General features: G+C 44.1%; 2 protein-coding genes across 3 annotated transcripts in view; one reads left to right on the top strand and one right to left on the bottom strand.

The window, feature by feature from the left end:
• Positions 1-451: 451 nt before the first annotated feature.
• On the bottom strand, positions 452-4,885 carry pgam5 (PGAM family member 5, serine/threonine protein phosphatase, mitochondrial). Of its 2 annotated transcripts, none has more exons than XM_030059810.1 (6): positions 4,331-4,885; positions 3,879-4,051; positions 3,250-3,375; positions 3,008-3,096; positions 1,756-1,886; positions 452-1,068 (listed from the first exon to the last, which is right to left on the bottom strand). In XM_030059810.1, exons 1-6 carry the CDS (start codon positions 4,558-4,560, stop codon positions 918-920), a joined length of 900 nt encoding a protein of 299 aa, XP_029915670.1. In that variant the 5' UTR covers positions 4,561-4,885; the 3' UTR covers positions 452-917. The 2 variants fall into 2 exon arrangements, with proteins under 2 accessions (XP_029915670.1, XP_029915669.1); XM_030059809.1 differs by having other exon boundaries at positions 1,756-1,889.
• A 927-nt stretch (positions 4,886-5,812) lies between these two features.
• zdhhc8b (zDHHC palmitoyltransferase 8b) overlaps positions 5,813-21,243 on the top strand; it is a 71,044-nt gene continuing 55,613 nt past the window's right edge. Inside the window, 2 exon segments of the mRNA XM_030059804.1 lie at positions 5,813-5,831; positions 5,958-6,062. Of these exon segments, the coding sequence (XP_029915664.1) occupies positions 5,818-5,831; positions 5,958-6,062 (119 nt within the window). The 5' untranslated portion in view covers positions 5,813-5,817.

Consider the following 21,243-nt stretch of genomic DNA (forward strand, 5'->3'; position numbering starts at 1 on the left):
TTTTTAACGCTCAGATTGCCACTCCAGTTAGTGTGAGAGAAACATGTTTTCTGAATGTAAATTTCCGTGAACTATACCTTTATTGGAGAGCACAAAACTACTTCACTGAAAGGATTGTATTGTCAACCTTGTGCTCTCAAGTGACAACAGATCTCATTCTGGTCTCTGAATGTTTATGAATGTGGAACTTTGCAAAAATGCACCTAAATACTTAAAACATGCTTATTGTGCTTTTGGCATTCTGTGCTTTATAAGAAAAAATAAATAAACTTTCATGGTGAATAATCTCCTTTTCTGTATGTCTAGATCTCATTTGCTTTCAACTAATCAATAAAACTTCACTCCTACCTTGCTGCTAGTGTGTCCAGTTGTTTTTTCTGCACTTATTTACTCAACTGTACAAACGACTTTTGCTTCTGTTATGAGGAAAAAAGTGAGTAACAAAAACAAAGGCATTTGTAATTTCCTTTTATTGCATAAGAGCACACAACACAACCCTCACAGGGCACTGCAGTACACATGAAAAGATTGAGCATGACATGCATACACAACGGCTATACAAATGAAGAGGTTTTTTTTTTTTTTGGTTTAAAAATCAGTCAGTTGTGTAGAAATCTTTAAAATACATTCAGGAGGAGCATCTATTCAGCTGTCATCACTTAAGGTATCACTTCCCGCAGTGATATCACCCCTGCAGTTTACTCCCTTTACACTAGCTGGCAAACTATGGCACGGGAGTGTTCACAACAACATCGCAAAGACTTGATCATTGCATGATGGTAGTTAAATTACAAAAATAAAATACCAAAGACCAAAAGTTATTTTCAAGACACTTAAGGAGAAAACCGAACGCTTTGACCCTGCGACTGACCAATTGGGTATCGGAGAAGTCTGTAAACCTCTTGGCTGTTGGGCTGTCAGGTCCGTGTTATTTTGTCCGGAGGCATGAATCCTGAGTCTCCCAGAGTCCTGAGGGCCACCCTGCCACTGGGGCGGATGGTGAGCCACGTGATGCTGCCGTTGTTCAAGCCCATGCGTAGCCAGCCCTCTGCAGGAAACTGCAGAGCCCTGAGACAGTTAAACAAAAAAACAGTTAGACGATCTGAGAGTCGGCTCTTGGGTGGACTGGAGCCACCACATATTTAAAGGGGCACTTCACCAAGAATAAAACACTGATGGTACATTCTTTTAAACACCATTAATCAAAGAGCTGTAAACAATCTAAACCTTGCAAATCCTAAAGGAGTTTTGAGAATAAAGCTGTATGTTCTGCCATCTAGAGGAGACTAACCTTTACAAAACTACTTGAATGCAATATAGGTATAGCTTATGGTATTACAGTATAGTATTAAAAAACGCTTGCAAAAATCTCTTCGACAAACTCAAAGCTGGGACAAAACAGTGTTCAGATGTACAAGGCCCTTTTAACCACACATACAAGCAGCGACTCTCCACTTCATATAGCCGAGAAAAGAGCTAGGCTGTATGCAGCAGGTTTCAAACTTCGCACTGAATGAGCATTTTCTTTAAATGATTGCAAAAACAAAACAAAAAAAACTGCGGGGGGGGCACTCGACAACACGAGCAAGCACATATCTGATCAGAAACTCTTATGAGAAACAATTATAGCTGTGTTGGATATTGAGAACATTTAGCACAACAAAAAGCCAATAACTGAACATGGCGTGGTGAGGCTCAGACTCTGGCCTCGGCCCCGGGGGGGAGGCCACCACCACGCCGGCCAACGACACAAACCTGCAGACAAAATAACGGATGACATTGGCATGACAGACGATGATCTCGTAGCTGTCCTCCTTCTGCTTGGGGCTGGCCCGGTGGATGTATCGGCGGAAGGCGGCCTCGATGCGGGCTCCGTCTTCGTGGTACTGCTGGAGGATGGTAAAGAGGTTGAAAGCCACTATGTCAAATGAGGGGGTTCTGCTTGCACCCCTTGTCAGCACAGACTCAATACATGGCACTGCTTTATGTCGCAGGGAATGTATGAAGAGCTTCATTCCAAAATCACAGATCAACCACTTGAGAACTTTCCATCTGCAATTAACAAAATGACCTTTTTTTTTTAGTATACAACCTAAGTCCTTTGTTGATAAAATGGTAATATTTTTATCAACAGGATCTCTGTAGCAACTGATAATATAACAAGACGTTCAGTAGAGCACAGACCTCAGGTCACAGCTGAAAATGAAAGCCTTGTTTACTAAACCACACCCCCTTTAGGCAATTCTGCTGCCATTAGACACACCCCTTTTGGCCAATCAGAAGGGAAAGTTGTTCCTGCTTTAGCCCATGACCTCACCACATTTTGTGATGTGATATGGCTGTATTAGGAAACTACATCGCTGTTTGTACTAAGCCCTGGCTGCTACACCCCTTTGAGAGAGTTTATCACTTCCTCACTAACAGACTGATGGATGGACAGATGGACGGCCAGGGGACCCCCTGCCAGAGGTTTCATATACTTGGTGGAGGCAGTAATTGTTAGGTAATGTAATAACTTGTCAAAATGTAGGTGTATGTATAATGTCCCTCTAGCAGTTAAAAAAGTAATAAAATGACTCTAAACTCACCAACCACTCTAACCTGTACTGAGCACTCTCTGTTTGATGAGTTTCAGCTGCTCCCATCTGGTCTAGGGATAATAATATGCCAGAGCAATTTTCCAACTGGCTTAGGGACATTATTGTGACAGTCTGACAAGTTATTACATGTTGACAGCTGTTTGTGTATCAGTTGTCGGAGTTCTCTGGATTTTATCATTTTGGAAATGAGCTCTTTGTATGGTCCATTCCTGGTGCAGTGCACTGATGTATTGGCTGTCTGTGGATTGATGCCTTCAGGCACGGACCTGAACGAGCACTTGACCAGACATTTGCGCAGACACTGCACAGACAGCAGAAAGTTAACTCAGCGACTACAAGGAAATGCAAATCCAGGGAATCAGGCCCACAGCCCGCTCTAGATGTAGAGTGGACGTAGTTTCTCTCACCACAGCATCGGGTTTCCAGTGCGTGACGGGTGGAACCGGCTCAATAGGTGCGCCTTCTCTCAGCAGGTCACAGCTAACCAGCTCCACTCCTGGACCAATACAACACGCACCAAAAAAATGTTCAACTCATTTTTATGTCAACGTGATGTTTGGCTATCCTATACATGCTTCTCAAGACCACCATTTTTTTCACTGGATATGATATGATTCATTTTATGGGACTTATGTGTTTATTCGCTGACCTGGGAGGTGTCTGCTGATGATGTTTGCCGTCTCTGTGGCCCGGGCCATAGAGGAGTGGATCAGAACGTCATACTTCAGTCCCAGCGCTGCCAGTCGCTGGCCTGTCAACTCTGCCTGCTCACGACCTGGGACGAGGAATAGGATGGTTAGTACGGCGCGCACAGGGTCCATTTAATACCATTTAACACAAGTCCTGAAACAAACTCATGACCAAACTGTCAGCTGTCAAACCAGCAGACATTCCCGAACTGCTCAGACACTACAACACTATGCTCAGACCTGGCTTGTCCCTGGAGAGATGTACGCCCTTTCTCTCTGTGCATGGAAGCAAAAGGCACAGATTTTTAATGCTGCATGGCTTACAAACTTCACAGAGTAGCAATAAAGGGCAGTTTTTCCATTGTTGAGACCCACTGGTTAATTTGGCATCCATGCGATCCACAAAGTACCACTTATCTCAATACAATGCCACCAATACCACCAATCTACCAGCATTTGTAACAAAGCTGACATACACTGGGGCTAATCTCAGGTATGAAATGTGGATTTGTAATTCTCTATTCCTCAAATACTCTGGAGGCTCAACTTGACAGATGATGTAACGGATGGATTATCTTAGTAACTGAACCTAATGGTGTGAGGATCCTCTCCTTGTCGTCGTTCCCACTCAGGTTGTACTGGGAGTGTCTGATGAGGAGGATGTTGCGTGTGGCTTTAGGTTTGCCGTTGTCCTGCTCTGAGCTGGGGTCTTCAGCTGCACTCTCCTTCTTCTTCCCATTAGTCAATGTGGACGGGTCTCTCCTGAACACAGCATGTAAGAAGAGGTGATGAGATTATAGTGGCTTTACCTCACATGGTTAACTCGGCGCAAAGAAATCTAGGTTAGCACAACTAAAGTTAAGGGCATATATTTTAACAAGTAGCAGCCAGTATGACACCTTGGACACTTCCAATGGGCTCATATCGCTTCATCAGTCCTTTAACTTAGCTCGGGTTGTACCCTTGCCCGTAAGCAAAGCGACATCACACAAGAAAAAACAACGGAATGCATCCGGACAAGACGGCGGAGGGGGCACGTACTTATCCCAGTTGAAGTCCCAGCCGTGCCCAGACGCCACCGGCGTGTGACTGGCCGGTGTCCATGCGGGCTGTGCAGCCTGAAGCACGGTCAATCTGGACCACCGACTGCCCTTCTCTCCACGCTGCTCGCCGAAATATCCGCGGGACTCAGCAGCCGCGGCTGCTAAAACTAGAACGGCGGAGCTTCCAGCGAACCCACACACAAGTTTTAGAGTCCTCCGGTACGACATGCTGGGACTCGCTCAGCCAAGAAACAAATGCTAGCCAGTTAGCCAACTCTATAACTAGCTAGCTAGAGGTTAACTCTTCAACTGTGCTGGCGAACTGTGACGCACGACGCCGCCGCTAAGCAGCGTTTACCCGATAATCCCACAGCGTCTACAGGCCGTGAATCACGCTTACCTGGGCAAGACGATATACTGGCTGGTAACTCTTTAATCGGAATCTAAATATACACCCGGCAAACAAAAAAATAGGAAGCGGTCTCGAAAGCTTGTCAGCCCAACTAACGGTAGGTTGGAGCTTGGTCAAAGTCTTCACGGAAGCCCGTACAAGCCAAAATAGTTATCAGTCGCATAAATTTCCAATTGTGCCATTGGATGGCGCTCAAAACCCACGAGCCACACAACAGCATCCAGAGAGCCCGATAGTGTCCAGTTCCTTGGTATTTAGAGGCGGCGTTACCAAATTTCCTTGAAAAAATTGATAATTTAGTATGGTCTTTGTCACCCCCACGAATATGCTCATCGAAAAACTATTAATTAACGATGGCTCCCAGTCAGTATAATGTGCTGTTTAATCCGGCTCATAAAGATACACCCAACAGCACTTATAGTTGATAAAATCTAAACTTTAAGAAGTGGTTTAGCTACCTTGAGCGCTACTACGAACCGTTACGTCTCAGTGAAAAATAGTTGGGAGGGGAATGGGCAATTTTACTCAAACAGTTCCGTTTTATTTAAATAATACAAGGCTGACTTACTGTATGCACGCCGAATTTAAGAGTGAATGTTAATTATTTGTTAAATGTCCAAAACCAAGCTGGGCAAGGTGTTACCATGGCCACATTAAACTGAGAGATTTTTTTTAGTACATGTTGACATATCCAGTTCTCCACGCCAGAGGACGGGCGAATCGAGGCGTTAAAGAAACCCAAAGATTGAAAATGATCATCTAAACTTTAAGAGCCATTTTGACAACATCGCGATGATTTAAATCAGTAGACATTTGCGAGAAGTCACAGGAAAAGTCTGTTGGGTGTTTTTTTTTTTTTTCTTCAGCGAGCCGCTGTTATTTAGGTGCATAGTAAGAGTGGCACCGCATGAGCGCAGTCCCACCGGGTATTTCTTATTTAGACACTTGGGTTTGCAGAGAGGCTCCACCTTTTCAAGCGGTTCAGTGACCTCACCAGTGGGCTGGATTGTAAGGGTGGGATTTCCAGGCTTTCAGAGAGCTCTATGTATTTCTGCCCCTCTATCTTTGGATCTATGCGGCTTCAACGGTAGCAAAGACGGATTGGCTGAACCTGTAATAGCTGCACACATACATATATGTACATTGCACACTGGATCTTTTTACATATGCGTCTGCAACTGGGATAAATAATTGAGGAATGTGGAAATTACAGAATGCCCAACAGCGCTGGAAAGAGATTTAAACCCACCAAATACATCCCGGTATCCACAGCTGCCACACTTCTTGTGGGATCGACCACTTTATTCTTCGTTTTCACGTAAGTTTCTGTTGTTGTTGTTTTTTTATTATTGGTCTTGTGTGCGGTCGTATGGGAGTTTTCATATACATCTCTCGCTAAGCCTAGAGTCAAATGCATCTTGAAGTTTGCATGGGTGGATGTGAGTCACTTAGGTTGAATAAGTGATTTTATTGAAGCACAGTTACCTTAACGGAGCATCCAGGCGCCTCGCAGTGAATTGAAGTCGTTTTGCAAGATGTAGCCATATGCTGCCCCACACGGACCTTTCCCTACTACAGGATCTGCAAGGCAAACTTCCCCAGAGCCATTCAAGTTTAACAGCGTCGGGATCATGCAGGAGTCCCGACAGCTCACAGGCCGCAGCCATTCACTTTCAATTGAAGAAACGCTCCAGGCAGTTGTTGATACAACTAAAATGGTTACATTGTTCCTGCAGGCGATTGTTGTTTTTTTTCCCCCAGCTGCATTCGCTGCATGATTGCATTGTCACAAGCCTTTCAAAGAGCATTACAATCGCCAGGGCCTGGGGCTTTCAAAGTGGAGTCCCCCAGAGACCCTTAAGGGGTCCCCAGTTAAATGAGAAATAGGTTAATGGATCTGTTGTTTCACTCCCTTGAAGTCAGCACAGTAATAACTATTCTGATTGTAGGTTTCACTGCATCCACCATTATCTTCCTATTCATATATATAGACAGTATAGACAGTTATATAATACTAAACCAAGCCATATGCCTCAGCAAAAATCCCCTCATGTGGGCTTTGTGTAAAATTATACAAGATGGTCTGTGTGGATGTTCATATGAAAAAAGTGTCTGGAACCCATGACCCAGGCCAGCTAAGGATAAGACCCTTCCATCCACTTTGGATTGAAGAAGTGCTACATTCATATATTGATAGAGTTAAAATGGTATTCATTGCCATGGCAAGCAGAGGACAGGCTGTTGACACTGGTTCATCTACACTTGCTGTGTTGAAGGTGATTACATATTCACATATCAACAAGCATCAAGATCATCCAGGCCAAGGACTTTTTTCACATCAAGTACCCTCAAAGGGAGACACTGTTCATCACAGCAGCGCACATATACACACTTACCCATTTGGTTAAAAGGTTTTGTCCAAGGCACCCCCATGTGAGGAATGAGGAAATTACTGCTGATACATATTCCTTTAATGTAGGTTAATACTGTTAGGTAGGGAGATAAGCGTGGAGGCGGTTACACCTCTGATCTGAATAATCATCATTATACATTTTCTTATAGATGAATAGATTCTGTGTGGAATTATAGTTAATTTAAGGACCTTTGGCAGTCCCTGGACTTCACTTTGGAGGCTAAGATAGACCCATCCAGCCTTTCTGCTACTCTGAATCTGCTGATTCATTTCATACATTGAAGAATAAATGTGTTAGAGATGATTTTTCTTCGCACCCAGTGTGGTTTTTACAGTGGATTATGAAAAGCCATGATAAAAAGCCCATGTGTTACAGCGGCCCACAGGGAAATGCCGCCTGAACAAATGATCAGTGACATATTAACAACTAACATGATGAGATTTTTTTTTTTTTAGCACTTGGCCCAAATATGTTTTCCATTTAATATGTGCCTAATGAATGTCTTTTCACAGTAATGCCTGCTTACATCACATTCCCTCAATACACTTACATAACAATGAAAAAACTGCACAATTCTTAGTCTTATGCTTTTTTTGTACCAGTGTGTCATCCTGATTTAGCAAAAGCATGATGCATTATCTGTTCTTTAAATGGATGTATAAGACTTTGTCCCTCCTGGGTTAATATGGGAAAATACAGAAGTTGCTTTACACAGAGTGGTTTTGCGCTCTCGGATCAATGGTTGAGATTGAAAGAAACATATGGCGGTGGTTCGCCTTGGCAGTTTGGATCGTAGTTTCTGTACTTACACTCCTTGGGCTACTGTCTAGGGCTTTGCATAACCAAATGGTCTGATTTACAAGTCCTGATGTAGTATGAATGGGTCATGATGTAGCAGAATGAAACAGCTGAGTTCAGAATTTTGGCTGCCCATTTGTGTTTCTGTCTTTTTTGAGGGGGGTGGTGGGGGTCTATGTCAATCCACATTTCAGGGTTCATCCCCCAGCAGATTGTTAGAGGGGGAGGATTAAGACTTTACTCTGTTACTCCTTCATTTCCCAGCAAAAAGGCCCAGAGGATTGAGCCACGTATAATAGAACCCCCCGGGGAGCGTTACATGTCCAAACTAGGCCATGGTGCCGCATTCTGATCCACATAGTCCATTATGGTGAAGCCAGACATGCTTTGTGTTTGCGAGCTAAGCTATGCATTTTCATTACGTACTGCACTACCATGGTGCGCATTTACCTGACAATTTTAGCCTCAGGGCGATGCAAAAAGGGAAACAGTAGAATGCCTTTTAAATTCTTGGATCGCCAGCATTACTTGCAACCAAACGGAAAAGGAGTGCAAGGGTCAAAGGCAAGCAACTGTCCCTGATTCATATTGATGTACAGCAGAGAGCTCCCAGGTAAAGAAATGAGAGCAAGGGACAAAGAGGTTGTTTTTATGTTTCGGCCACAGTGTGTTAAAGGCCTTACTGTTGCCAGCAGGCCACTTAGTGTCATATGGGCAATGGAGGGGGATACTTAGGACGAGTGCTGGCACACACACACACACACACACACACACACACACACACACTGCTAGTCTGGCTTACTGACGCCTGACAGTTTGTGTTTCCCTCAGAGATAGAATTAGAACACATTAGTAGAGAATTATTTATATCTGCGCAGCATGACCACAACTCGTCACTACAAAAACTGATGACAAATTAAGCCTTTAGTCATGGTAAGAGCCATGATAATATTATCCCGCCACATCTGTGTCCATAATGAGATTCCATTTAAGCTCAGAGGTATCACTGTGTCTAGATGAGGCCCAGCTTGGTGTGGATGTAGAGGCTGTGCTCAGGTAATCTTCAGAGTGGCTCAATCACTGCCTTTTGACTGTTTGCCAAATGTGGAACATTTTACCTGCTGCAGAAAAAAAAAAAAATGGAAAAAAGCCAGGCGGGCTATTGTTATTTGTTGTAATAGCCAGGAGCACGCATGGGTAGATGTATGGAAAGTGTGTTCAGCAGTTTTTGCAGTGTGAGGGTAAATTGTAAGAGAGGTTGTCAGTGGTGGCATTTAGAGGCAGCATATCTCCAGGCTGAGAAGCATGAGAACAGGACTGACAAGAATCTAATCTTCAGCTTCCACATCTGTTTCCTCCGTTTCACCATCGATGCGCTGAACTGGACTTGATTCAGATGGTGCAGAATCCATTGTTTTGCTTTTTTTGTCCTGTGCTCAAAAGATTTTATTAAAAGCCATTTCTGGTTTTGTTCGTTTGGAGATTGATAGAAGGGCTAGTTGCAGAAAAATGGGGTCAGAAAGAGGGTGACAGGACAAAATTCAACCAAGATAAGGATTCCGATTTGAACCCACAGGAGTCAGCTGACTCATACTTTTCCCCAATGAATATTGTATGTAACCTCTTCTGTGATAATCAAAAGGGCTGGAGGCCTGACTCACACAGTTGGTTATCCGTGTGTTACCGCTGAGATTACAGCCCTCCCTAAGTGCTCACCTCTCTCCTCCTGACTCTGGTGCTTTAAACCATTGTGGTGCTCTATGTCATATTAATTGAAGGTCTAAAAGCATGAGTGAATGTTTGTTCATTGATCCTAATCCGCATCCGGCACATGATTGCTTAGGCTGAGCTGCTGTCGTCTTTTTGTCAAGGGGCTCGGTAAACAAGCTCGTAATCATTAATGCTTCACCGCTCGGTATTAGTGTCCATTAGAGCCCGCTCGCCTCTCTCCTATGTGATGTTAGGGCCTGCCGAGCTCTCTGTGTTTAATTGTAGTTAAATGAATTGTTGGTTTAGCTCGTCTTGTTTATACTTGCCGTGGGAGTGAGACCATCTTGGCTGCCTGTTTTCATTTTAAATATTGCTCGGACAACATTGTGACTGATTTGGATTTAGTTTGCTTATTTAAATGTCTTACTGAGGACATATCACAAGGGTTCAGCTGTCATGATGGCAGTTCACATCTCAAAAGGGGCAACCGAGCGCTCAAATTAAGCATTCACATGCTCTTTAAATGCCTCACACTGCCCCGTTCAGTATCACGCTTATGAACAACCCTCTGCTAAATCATTCTAGACACACAGTAGCAGGGCTTCACCGTGTGATGTGATACTGATGTACAACCACCGACAATAAACGGGATTGATATTGTGGTGTGCTCACACATCATCCGAGCTCTTGCACGAAAGTAAGATTCATCTTAAGGAGGCGGAATTGGTTCCAAGCCCAAAAATACAGCAGATTCCCGTGAGAGTGACATATTTGAACTCTTGAGCTCATCGGTATTCCTCTGCAAGATGCCCAACCCATCTGAAACGTTGGCTGGAATATTATTGATGTCCCGTCACTCGCACGCTGTCATCAGGCATGATAGCAGGGTTTGAGCTCCTCAGCTGAAGTGGATAAGCAGCGATCTCGTCTTCATGTCACATAGAGGATAAAGCTCTGATAATCTTAACTCGGAACTGCAGAGGCCAAAAGTAGCCGACGAGACTTACTTGCTGATGGACAAGCAAACTCTGCGAGGCCAAACCATGCCCTTAAGCGATTCACAAAATCTGTGCAGCACAGTCTGCTGGTTTGTGGAGATAAACGCTGGAGGGGGGCGGGGGGGTGGGGGTTCGATGAGGATAAAGCCAGAGGCAGGTTTGCATGGTGTGGCTAGCTTTGTCAGATTAGATAGTAATGTAATTTCCTCTGTAATTCCTCTTCCATCAGCACCTTAGGGTGAGGCCCAGGATACTGGCGACTGCAGTGCAGGTTTGTGTCGCTTCCCAGTGGTAAAAGTAGTAGAGACTGAGGTATGAAGCGAGGAACTTTGACCTGACACAGAGAATGAGGCCAGCATTATTGGTTTAACTAAATCTTTGTTTTTTGTATTCATGTCATTCTGAGCTCCACCCCTAACGATGTATGCATCTGTGCCTTTCATATTTTCCCATTAACATGACAATTGTGACACCACAGCATCCCTTATTAACAGTGATGTGCTGCCTTTCAAACCATCATTGTTCAGCATCCCCATACAGCATCTCAAAGTCTGCTTTAATGTCACGGCACAATGAAAAATAACCTCATTCACTCATTCAGAATTTCATAAGACACGCATATTCAACAATCCCTCACAATATTACAACCAAATCCCATTTCTTTTTATTGGGTTAGTTGTTTTAGCGGTTAGTTTATGGCGTACCAGTGGTCATAAATAAAAATTCTGACGCAATAATACCATCGCAAATTATCCCCCTGTCATAAAATGGGGAGTAGTTAAGTTTCAGTGTTAACTAAAAATGATCTCAGATGGAGAATGTGCAGGGATGACTATTCACTTCCCTCTCTCCTGTCGTCCTGATCACTCCCTGATGCGTGCTATCTAATGCCGCAGGAATGCCTCACAAACTGCGCTAACAAAAAAGAGAAGTGGAATAGAAGATTAGAAAATTCCCCCTTTTTTATTTATTTCACTGGAACGCCATCAGTTTTGCCTGGATTGAGAAACCTAAATGATTCAGGGTCCTCGCATTTCCAGATGATGCAAAATACTAAGAATGATAAGCAAGTAACTGTGGACTTGATGTAGCTGCTTTGCATGCCGTGGCTTTCATATGTCATCGCTGTGCAGACAGTGGAACGAGAGAAAGAGCTAAATTTGGGCTGATTGTGTTGATGATGGTTTGAAAATGGCTCACAGCAAACACCAAAGACTGCTTTCAAATAATGGAGACAGGAGGATGATTCACTGTGCAACTCCAATGGGAGCTTTGCACGTCTGAATCTGGACTCCATCGCTCATATATTTTTAGCCGCTGACTGTTTGACAGTAATGAGATCAAATGTATATTTCAGACAATATTCTTGATCTAATAAAAAGGCGGAGTGCGGTGCTGTGAGTGACTTCCAAATGGCTCGGAGCAAACCAGAAACACACAATACACATGCACACACACACACACACACACAACCTGCCTAGTCTGCTGACCATGGCAGAAAGGTGCCATATGTCAGCCTTGTCTCCTGCCTAGAAAAGGTATGTCCAGCTGTTGTGTTTCCTCAGAGCACTAGTCTAGAGCATTGGCTCTCGTAGTGGAGTGTGGAGTCTCCCAAGGGTCCTCAAAAGGCTCCTAGGGGACCTCAGCAATATTACAGATAGTTTTGATCCCCTATTCTATTACGCTACAAACTCTAACGGCAAAAATCATGTCAGATTGGGGTTCTAGGGACAAAATCCAATTGAATGGGGGTCTGTGGATGATGGATAGTGGTGTGAGAGGGCAAATACAGTTCCAGTCTCTGGAATTACAGCTATGAAAATGGACTTCAGTGATGGTCTTTGCTGTAATTTGCTTTCTCTGGTGTTCATACCAGGTAAAGACCACATGAAGAAATAGGTCTATATGAGCATTTGTCCCGATTTCATTATGTTATGCTAGGATTTCCAAGGATCCATCTCCTACATCAATAAACCCATGTTTTTTGGGGAAATTTCCTGTAGTTCATCTTTATCACATTCCCACTCCTAATGGTCCACTGATCGGTTGTCCCGGAAGAGGATCGAGACTCATTTTCAAGCATCTCAGTGCAGTTATTTGGTGGAATTTTGCATTGTTCTCACCCAGCCAAACCAAATTAAAACAGTAAATGCCCCAGTTTAACACTGCGGTTTAGCACTCCAAACATGTTTTGGGTGAATGCTACCTTAAATCAACCAAGTACAATAACTCTACAGGAATTTTCTGCACTGGCATTGGCACTGGCACAATGTGAATCTTGCGGAGACGTCATCATCCGTTTACTCAGTGGAAAGAGTTTTTTTTCCCCGTCGTCCTCCATGTTCTGATTCTGCCTGTATGTCGAAGAAATTCCAAAACTAAAAAACTGGACTCTACACAAATACGGTTTCAGCTTTGTGTGTTCGATAGCCATTTGCACTGAAGGACCATGGCATATGGTGATAATTCAGCTCAAGAGGAAAGTGTAGTTTGTTGGTCCAGTTTTTCTGAACATAAAAACAATCCGGAGCTGCCAACCCATCTTCCCCTTCAGCTGGGCCCAACCAGCAGGCTGCTGACAGAGCGTCCGTACAGACAGACAAGACTGCCTCAGCGTTCTGCCTTCATCGGTATTGATGAGTGAAGGAGGCCCAGAAAATAAAGGGCCGGGTCATCTAATGTCACTCAATCCCAGCCTTCCTGTCTCCACTCGACAACTAGGTTAAGATAATGCTGCCAGATCTACTTCCCTGGCTCTCTACCATGCATCCCTGAGCAGGCGTCTGTCTGGACACCAAACAAACATCAGTCTGTACCAACAACAACCTGCGTCAAGCAGTCAGCTCAGTTTGGTAGCATTTTTTTTTTTTCAAGATTATTTTTTTGGCATTTCTGCTTTATTTGACAGTCACAGTAGAGATAGACAGGAAAAGCAGGGGAGAGAGAGGGAATGACGTGCAGCCAAGGACCTGAGGTCGGATTCGAACCCCGGTCACTGTGATTGGCACTAAGCCCTGCTACATGGTGCGCGCTCTCAACCGGTGAGCCACCGGGGCGCCCAGTTTGGTAGCATTTTAATTTTCAGACAGCGTACATGTTGTTGTCACCTAGTCCACAAGGTGAACACAGCTCTCTGGTTGTAAACCTTGGCCATTCCCTGTTCATGATTATCTCTGCTGTTGCGTCATTCATGTTCCTTCCAGGGTTTGGCAAAATGGTAAAGTCCCCTTTCTCTGAGACGTACTAAGTTCTGTCTAATTAAAAGAATTTCCAAACTGCACTTGAAAGCACCAATTTTAACAAGTGGCCAAATAAATGTCTTATATATATTTTTTTTTTATTAATGCTTCAGTGAGGATCCCAGTACAAAAGCTTTTACTGAAATTAATGCATTGCATAATTCTTCACCAGGGCAGATATTACAATGTGTTCCCTGTTTTTCGTGGAGGGATGTAAGTGGCTGTGATGAGGCACCAAGGTTCAGTGAGATAGCATTTGCAAAAGACCACACGCTTTTAACAGGGCTTGGGATGAGATCAGAGTTTGCAGATTAGCATGATTTACCATAGAGGAACAAAACCATGAACATCCTAATCTGCAACAGCAGTTGTTGAAAGAGAATCCAAATTGTGAATCGTGTATTTAGCACAATTTACCAGCCTGGTTGGCCTCATCTGAATTACACATTGGGCTTTAAAATGAATTGGTACCTTCTAAAATTAGCCTGTCCTGTTTCTGCCAAGCTCCAAACTTGTGTTTTTGTTTGAACATACTTTTGTAATGTGCATGGTATCTGACACAAGTTAATATGCCTTGAAGTGCAGGGTGGAAATGTCTTTCATTTGTCCTAATCTGTCATCTGTGCTCTAGATCAATAGAATGGGATGAACATTTACGTTCGTTTTGTTTGCCACTGCTGCTTTGAGTGTGTTCCTGTTTCAAAGTCTATTTAAAGTCTTTTGGTTTCTCTGAAGCAATGACTTTTTGGAGTTCTGGCCCTTGCCAAAAAAGTAAATTGCGCCTTGTGATGCCATAGCTGGGCTAAATGGATCCATGTGTAGTCGGTGCACAGCAGTGTGTGGGCGAAAAGTGCGGGAAAGTATAGCGAGGTGCTTTTGGAGTTTGCTCGGCCCCGCCACCCCCCACCGCCAGTCGTACAAGCCGAGGCCGCCTGGAAAGTCTCCGCTTGGGGAACATGTGGGATTCATTTAGACCTCCAGCCTCTCCCTCCATGGGCGTCTCCACCCTGTTTCCCCTCCTGTTGTTTTGCCAGAGGGAGAGCATGACTTGTAATAAGTAGAAACAGAGCTCTACCTCTTGACACCCCCGACTAGAGTGGCTTTCAGAGAGATCAAGGAGTCTGTACCAGGGTGAAGCACCCTGTGTTTACAAGAGTGTAGCTGTGTCCATCTCGAGGGCCGAGAGGAAGAGAGGCAGATAGACTCTGTGATTATGAGGGCAGGTCTTCTCAAATCTTTGCCACTTTTTGAAGTCGGTGGTTTAAAAAGTCCCCGGAGGAGACCGACACAACAAACAGAGCCGGCGCTCATTCATCTGTGTGCAAGGCTTCAACCAAGGCCGATCCTGATATGTGTTTTTCTGGAATTCAGTTTCTGATAGCTGATACTTTGTCCCAGTGTTCACTATCATCATATTTCCGTGCAAAAATAGTATTAAAAACTACATTCAGGTAAGGGTCTTCCCATAAACCGGTGTAGGATTGATCCATTTTACAATAAAAATGTAATGAAACTACATGCACCACATCAGAGGACGGCGACACTGGCTGGGTTATATCTCATCTCTAATAAAAGGCCACTGTCTGCCTGTTATATCAGCCTGACTCTACTGTGAAATGGGTGAGATGACATATCATAAATGCAAGTGGTCGCTCCAGGCTTTGAAGCCGTGGTCTCAGGGGAGCGGGCAGCCAGGCTCACCTCTGTTAGGCTTTGGCTCACTTCCTTTGTAGTTCACCGCAGAGGAGACCTGATCCCGTCATGGCCATCACATACTATTATTTCACACTTCTCCAGTCGGTTTATGAATAGGCATCGGTTTCACATTAATATTTATCGGGGTCCCACCTGCCCAAATGCCATGTACTTATAGATAGAGATGTCCTTTTTTTGTCCATGCACACACCCTCTGACACACTCTGCCAGGATAGAGGAGATCACATGGATGGAATCCAGATATCTACCTAAGGAAAATTGAAACATTATCTTTGACTTGCAGCCCCTATTACAATTCAGTGAAGACCTTTCATTTTCTGCTCTAACATACGGGGGATTGTGTTTTTCTTGTATCTTAAACTGCCTGGCAGTTATTTCCCCTGCCGAAGAAGCTGCTGCATTTGAAATGGCAGACAGTGCCTTTTTTATACATTTCATGGTTCATCACGTCACACATTCAGTGTTTTTACTTTATTCATTTATTTATTTATTTGCTTTTAACTTTTCCCTTTTCACTTTGTATGTTTGAGTCATCTGTATTCGATCGCAGTTTGCCGACAGCATCGGTCTTGCACATTAAGGTGTTTCCAGCCGGAGAATGGTGCGTGGAGTGCAGCGCTCTCACTCTCCAGCCCAAGCCTGGCCTTTTAATCCTGCAAGAGCTTCCACCCAGTCACCAAATCACCCCCTCAGATGATACACGAAATTGTAATCGAACCCTTGCCCTTTATCCCACTAGCACTAAAAACGTAATATGAACAGGAGAGGCAAATACAGCCCTGCGTTTTGATTGGGTTTCTTTATACAGGATTAAACAGGCTTGGATATTAAATCCCACCAATATGCTTAACCATCCTGCATAACATGCTATATCTCTATTTCTGTAAGGCAAAAACCCAGTGAAACCTGGTCTCTAAACTAGTCTGTAGGTGGGTCACTGTGCTCAGATCTGTGTGTTATCCTTGTATCAAATGTTTATTAAAAAGATGTGTGATTTAATGTACAATGAACTAAACCTTTTCAGCCCTCATGCCTTTGCCTGTGGATTAGAAGCTGTTCCTGTCTAATGTGGGGTATAATGTTGGTCATATGGAGCAGTATCACTGCCATGGTTAGAGAGCTTGAAGCCAGCGTTGAAACATAGTTTTGAAAGGCATTAAATTTTACATAAGATTCTATATAGCTACTTAGGAGGGACTATACAGGGCAAAAAATGCTTTTGCCAGTCTGTATTTTCCTCTGTCTTGAAAAGACTGATGTGTACCGGGTGAGGTCCATGCAAATGCACCGATTTGACTTGGAGCTCATTTGAATGTACAATCAATTGCAGTGAGATCAGAATTAGTTTTATTTTCTATCTGCATCTGAATATGACATGATTAAAAGTGACAACCTACAATTGTTTCACTTTGCTATTGTCGCTTTTTCAAAACAGAAAAGGAAACCAACAATTACTGCCCAGGTGGGGTTTTTTTTGTTTTTTTTTTATTGCACACTTTGACAGTTCAAGACATGAAATGTGGTGAATTAATACTTTTGATGTCTGGGAAGGAAGTTGTTGATCGAAGCATTCAAAGAGAAACATCTGAACCCTCTGCCGGAGAGCAGCCAGCCAACTCCTGGCCATGGATTTCCTCTGCTAGACTTGTTTTCTTTGGCCCAGCGGTGCATAAAATTCAACACAAAAGCCTGCAATCTTTGTGTATGTCTGTGTGTGTTATCCAAGGAGAGCTTATGAAGCCATAGTGACTGTATCTTTGACGGAAAAACAAGGACAGGAAGTTGGCCTGTGCTTTGGATCTGTCAGTAGAGGAGTCACGTCTCACTCATCCTTCCTCAGAGCACGATCATCAATAAATCTTCCACCACCTCATCTAATCGACAAGACTGTAACCCGGTTCTGTTAGTGTCATGTAAATAACGAGAAAGTCTTCATTTACTCATGTGATATTGTTCACCCAAGCACTGTCATTTGGTCAGTGTGCTGCCACAGTAGCAGGAGGTATCATGTCCTTCAGGTCCTCTAGGCCAGGGGCCCGGGGCCAGGGCGCTATGCAGCCTTATCTCTAACGGGATGAGGATGTGTTTTGTTTGTTTTTGTCCTATTTTCTCTGGGGAATTCACTGAAATAGTCCATCTGGTGAGATGGGCTGGGACCCGGAGTCTGACCTTTTTGGTGAAGTGGTTAATGCTAGGTCAGACCTCACACTCTGTTGATACTGCACAGGCAAAAATGTGTCATGGTTAATGTGCTAAATATCAGCAGGCCCGCAGCCAAATGAGCTACTGAACTAAAGCAGAGCCCTTGGGTGCTGGTGCTCGAAGCACCACGGTTTTGCTGTCACTCAACGGGGCCACTTTACTCCTAATTAGGATCTTAGTCAGAGCCTTAATCCAACCTTCACAAGGCAGTGATCTAATTCCGTGACCTGCTTGTAACCAGTTAGTTTAGTGTCCTACCCCATTTTATCAGTGCTGACATAAGCAACAGACTTTGCCTGTTGTCCTCACAGACTGTTGCCTGTGTTGCGCCACTACTGCCACCATGTGTGCTCTCAGCAGTGGGAATAATTGCTGAAGTCCTGATTAAAGTGCTACAGATCCATTCGTCACCCAAGCAAATCCAGCTGATCCCTCGAAATTGTTTTTAATAGTGTCTCCAACGACGGCAGTGCCACCCTCTTCATGAAAATGAGGAACCTCATCACCAAGTCAAGACTGACCTCTAGTGCAGCAGGGTAAACCACTCATTACCCAGTTTGGCACTCAAGTGTGTCCTGTACCGAGAAGGAGAGACAGAGGCAGATGAAACAATGCTTTTGGAGCTAACTAACTAACTAACTAACTAAATTTCACAGAGCTATGAAGCACAAATCCATGCAGATTCTGCCTGGAGGCCAATTATTAATTCCCCCTGACCTTGCCGGTTTCAATGCAGCGTGCCCTGTAGACGTCATTGGACTGTAGTGTGAGATGAGCAGCTGAATGAAAAAGGAGTCATGCGATGATACGCCTCATTCAAACGGGTATCCTCTCGAAACAGAAAACAATCCTGTCCTATCATGGGAAAAGCAGTGAACACTCTGAGTCCAACCGAGCTAATCTGTTTAGTCACCCATGCTGTAATACAGTGAAACAGTCTTTCAAACATGATCTGTGCAAATGACGGTGATATCAAAATGGCAAGCAACATCTGTTTTCTTAAGTCCGCACCTTGCAACTTCACAGCTTTGCATGGCACACATGGCAGCGAGAGGTAACGGTTTGAAGATTTTGCACTTAAGAACCTAGAAATCCTGTTAACAAGGTGTCAGTATACTGCAGAGTACACTCATGTTTACCAACCCAGCTGGTTATGCTCTGTATCAAAGGAACAAGACGTAAAGGTTCAGCTTTCTCTGGACTGAGCGCCGGCAAATGCTGTGGAGGAGACAGTTTGACGGTTCTTTAAATGTCAATTTGTCATTTCATGTGGGTGCAGATGTGATTGTACCGTACCTGACACCGGAATTTAATTTTGGCAAATTGGGAGGATCTGCAGGATCTCAACTCTTACAGGTTTATGGCCTATATGCTTTAGGCTTACATCCTCCTGCACTACTCAGGGTGCTGTGCTTTCCAGTGTGGCCTGCAGCTGTGTGTTGTGTGATCTACCATGTCTGTGAATGTGCTTCAAGGGCCAAGTTTACCAGCACACTCAGTATGCACTCACGTTGCAGTTCAAATATCTCTCTGAACATCTCTGAGTCTGCCTCTTTCTCATCGATACTCACTCCATCAGTTTCACTTTACTCTCGTGGGCTAAAAGTTAAATAATGCAGCACTCATAATGTATACCTCCATGCTTTATTCCCGCGTGCATACCGGCTTTTAGCATCGCCGAATATCAGTCAGCATAACTTGTGAATATCAATTAGCTTGTATTATTGGATATTATGCACGACCATACCCGGTTCCGTACTCGCAGCCCTCCTCAATTTATTTTCCATTCTCAACCTGCACACCCTTCATTGCCATGCGTTTTGTGCCGATGTCAGTTACTGTCAGTTTTCATTTCTCCCAGCCAGTTTCTCCCCTCTTGAATTGAGTTTTAATCTGCCTGAAGTCTTCGCCATGGCCTTAAATGAATTAACGGATGCTGCAGTTAGGATGCGCTTCGCCTCACTGTGACAAGTACAGGGCAAGTACCTTGTGACGAGTATATTATTCTCTGTCGATATTTAAGTGCATTTTTAAGTCCTCGCGTGGGTTCAAGAAACAAAGTCCTTCGATTTTGCCGATAGAGCAATCACATTCCTTTGTGGAAGAGGCATTTTAGCCATGCCCTCTTGTGAGAGAGAAATGGGCCCCTTGTTACCCGTTGCTCGACTACCTCCTGTCTTTTGGTCTCTGAATTCATTTTGTGATAAGCAGTCCTCCTTGGAGAACTGCTTGAGATCTTCTCACTGTGGCAGGTTAAAGCCCCTCAGAATCGTGCCTGTGGGTTTAGCCTTTCCTTGCACAATCTAGCCTCCTCTGTGTTAATGAAATCACTCAGGGTTGCGGTGCTTATCTGCAGTGGGGCCCGGCATTCCCCATTCCTAAGCATATTTCAGCCTGCACTAATACGCAGGGCACCGCATATTGAGGAGCTACAACTGAGAATGTGTGCAGAATGTTATTAGTGAGACTTAGGTCTTCCCCGAAGGCCTCCTTCACATTTTGCATTCAGAACAAAGTTTTTTCTTGCCGAGTCTCGTTTGAAGACTCTGTGAAAATTTCTGGGTTTCAGATGTAATTCCCACAAGTGCATTGTGGTTGCATCTGATAAGCACATTCAGGCTTTGAAAGTAAACATTTATTCTGTCATTGTGTTTAAGAGACTGCACCTGATTGGCACCCAGTCTCAGGACAAGCCTTATTAGTTATTATTCGTACTATTACTTCAAGGATATTAAATGGCTTGCTTGGGAGTTGAAGAATAATGGGTCTCACTGACTTGTGCTTGCTTGGCAGTGAAATGACTGTATATTTTTTCAATGAACTCTTGTGAATGAGTATAATCTGCCATTTTGAGCATGTTCTGAGGTTGCCGCAGGGAATCCACAGTGCAATTTGCTTGACTTTAGCTTAGCTGTTGAGATTGACAGCTGTAATTATACCGTTGGAGAGAGGTCGGGAGTTGGAGAGCAGGTGCTGGTGGAGAGATGACCAACAGGGGAAGTGCAACTGATTTGACTTTAAACTCAAATGAGTACTCGCTAGAGGAAGATTGATGGAGGAGGAGGGGAAAGAACCACAAAGAAAATGCTGAGCAGTCACAATCCACACCTGGTTCTGGGAAGCACCAACAACATAAAAAAAAAAAAAATTGTTTAGGATGGTGCAGCGGTCTCGGAATGAGGAGGGGCAACAGTACAGCTGTCCCAGACTGTGAGCTAAGTAAGGACCCCAAGTGGCCCATACCGAATTTACAATTATGGGGAAGTTATTGACTCGAGTCCCAAGAAGGGCCCAAATGTCAGGTTCCATCGTGAAGTGGAGAAAACCCTTTAGCTCAGCACTGGCAGTGATTGGCAAGGAATTGATGTTGTTGTGTCTGGAGCGGCTGAAAAAAGGCCCGGCAGTCCGTAGGGGGTGAGAGG

The sequence above is a fragment of the Myripristis murdjan genome, chromosome 9, assembly GCF_902150065.1.
Source record: "Myripristis murdjan chromosome 9, fMyrMur1.1, whole genome shotgun sequence".
Classification (NCBI taxonomy): Eukaryota; Metazoa; Chordata; class Actinopteri; order Holocentriformes; family Holocentridae; genus Myripristis; species Myripristis murdjan.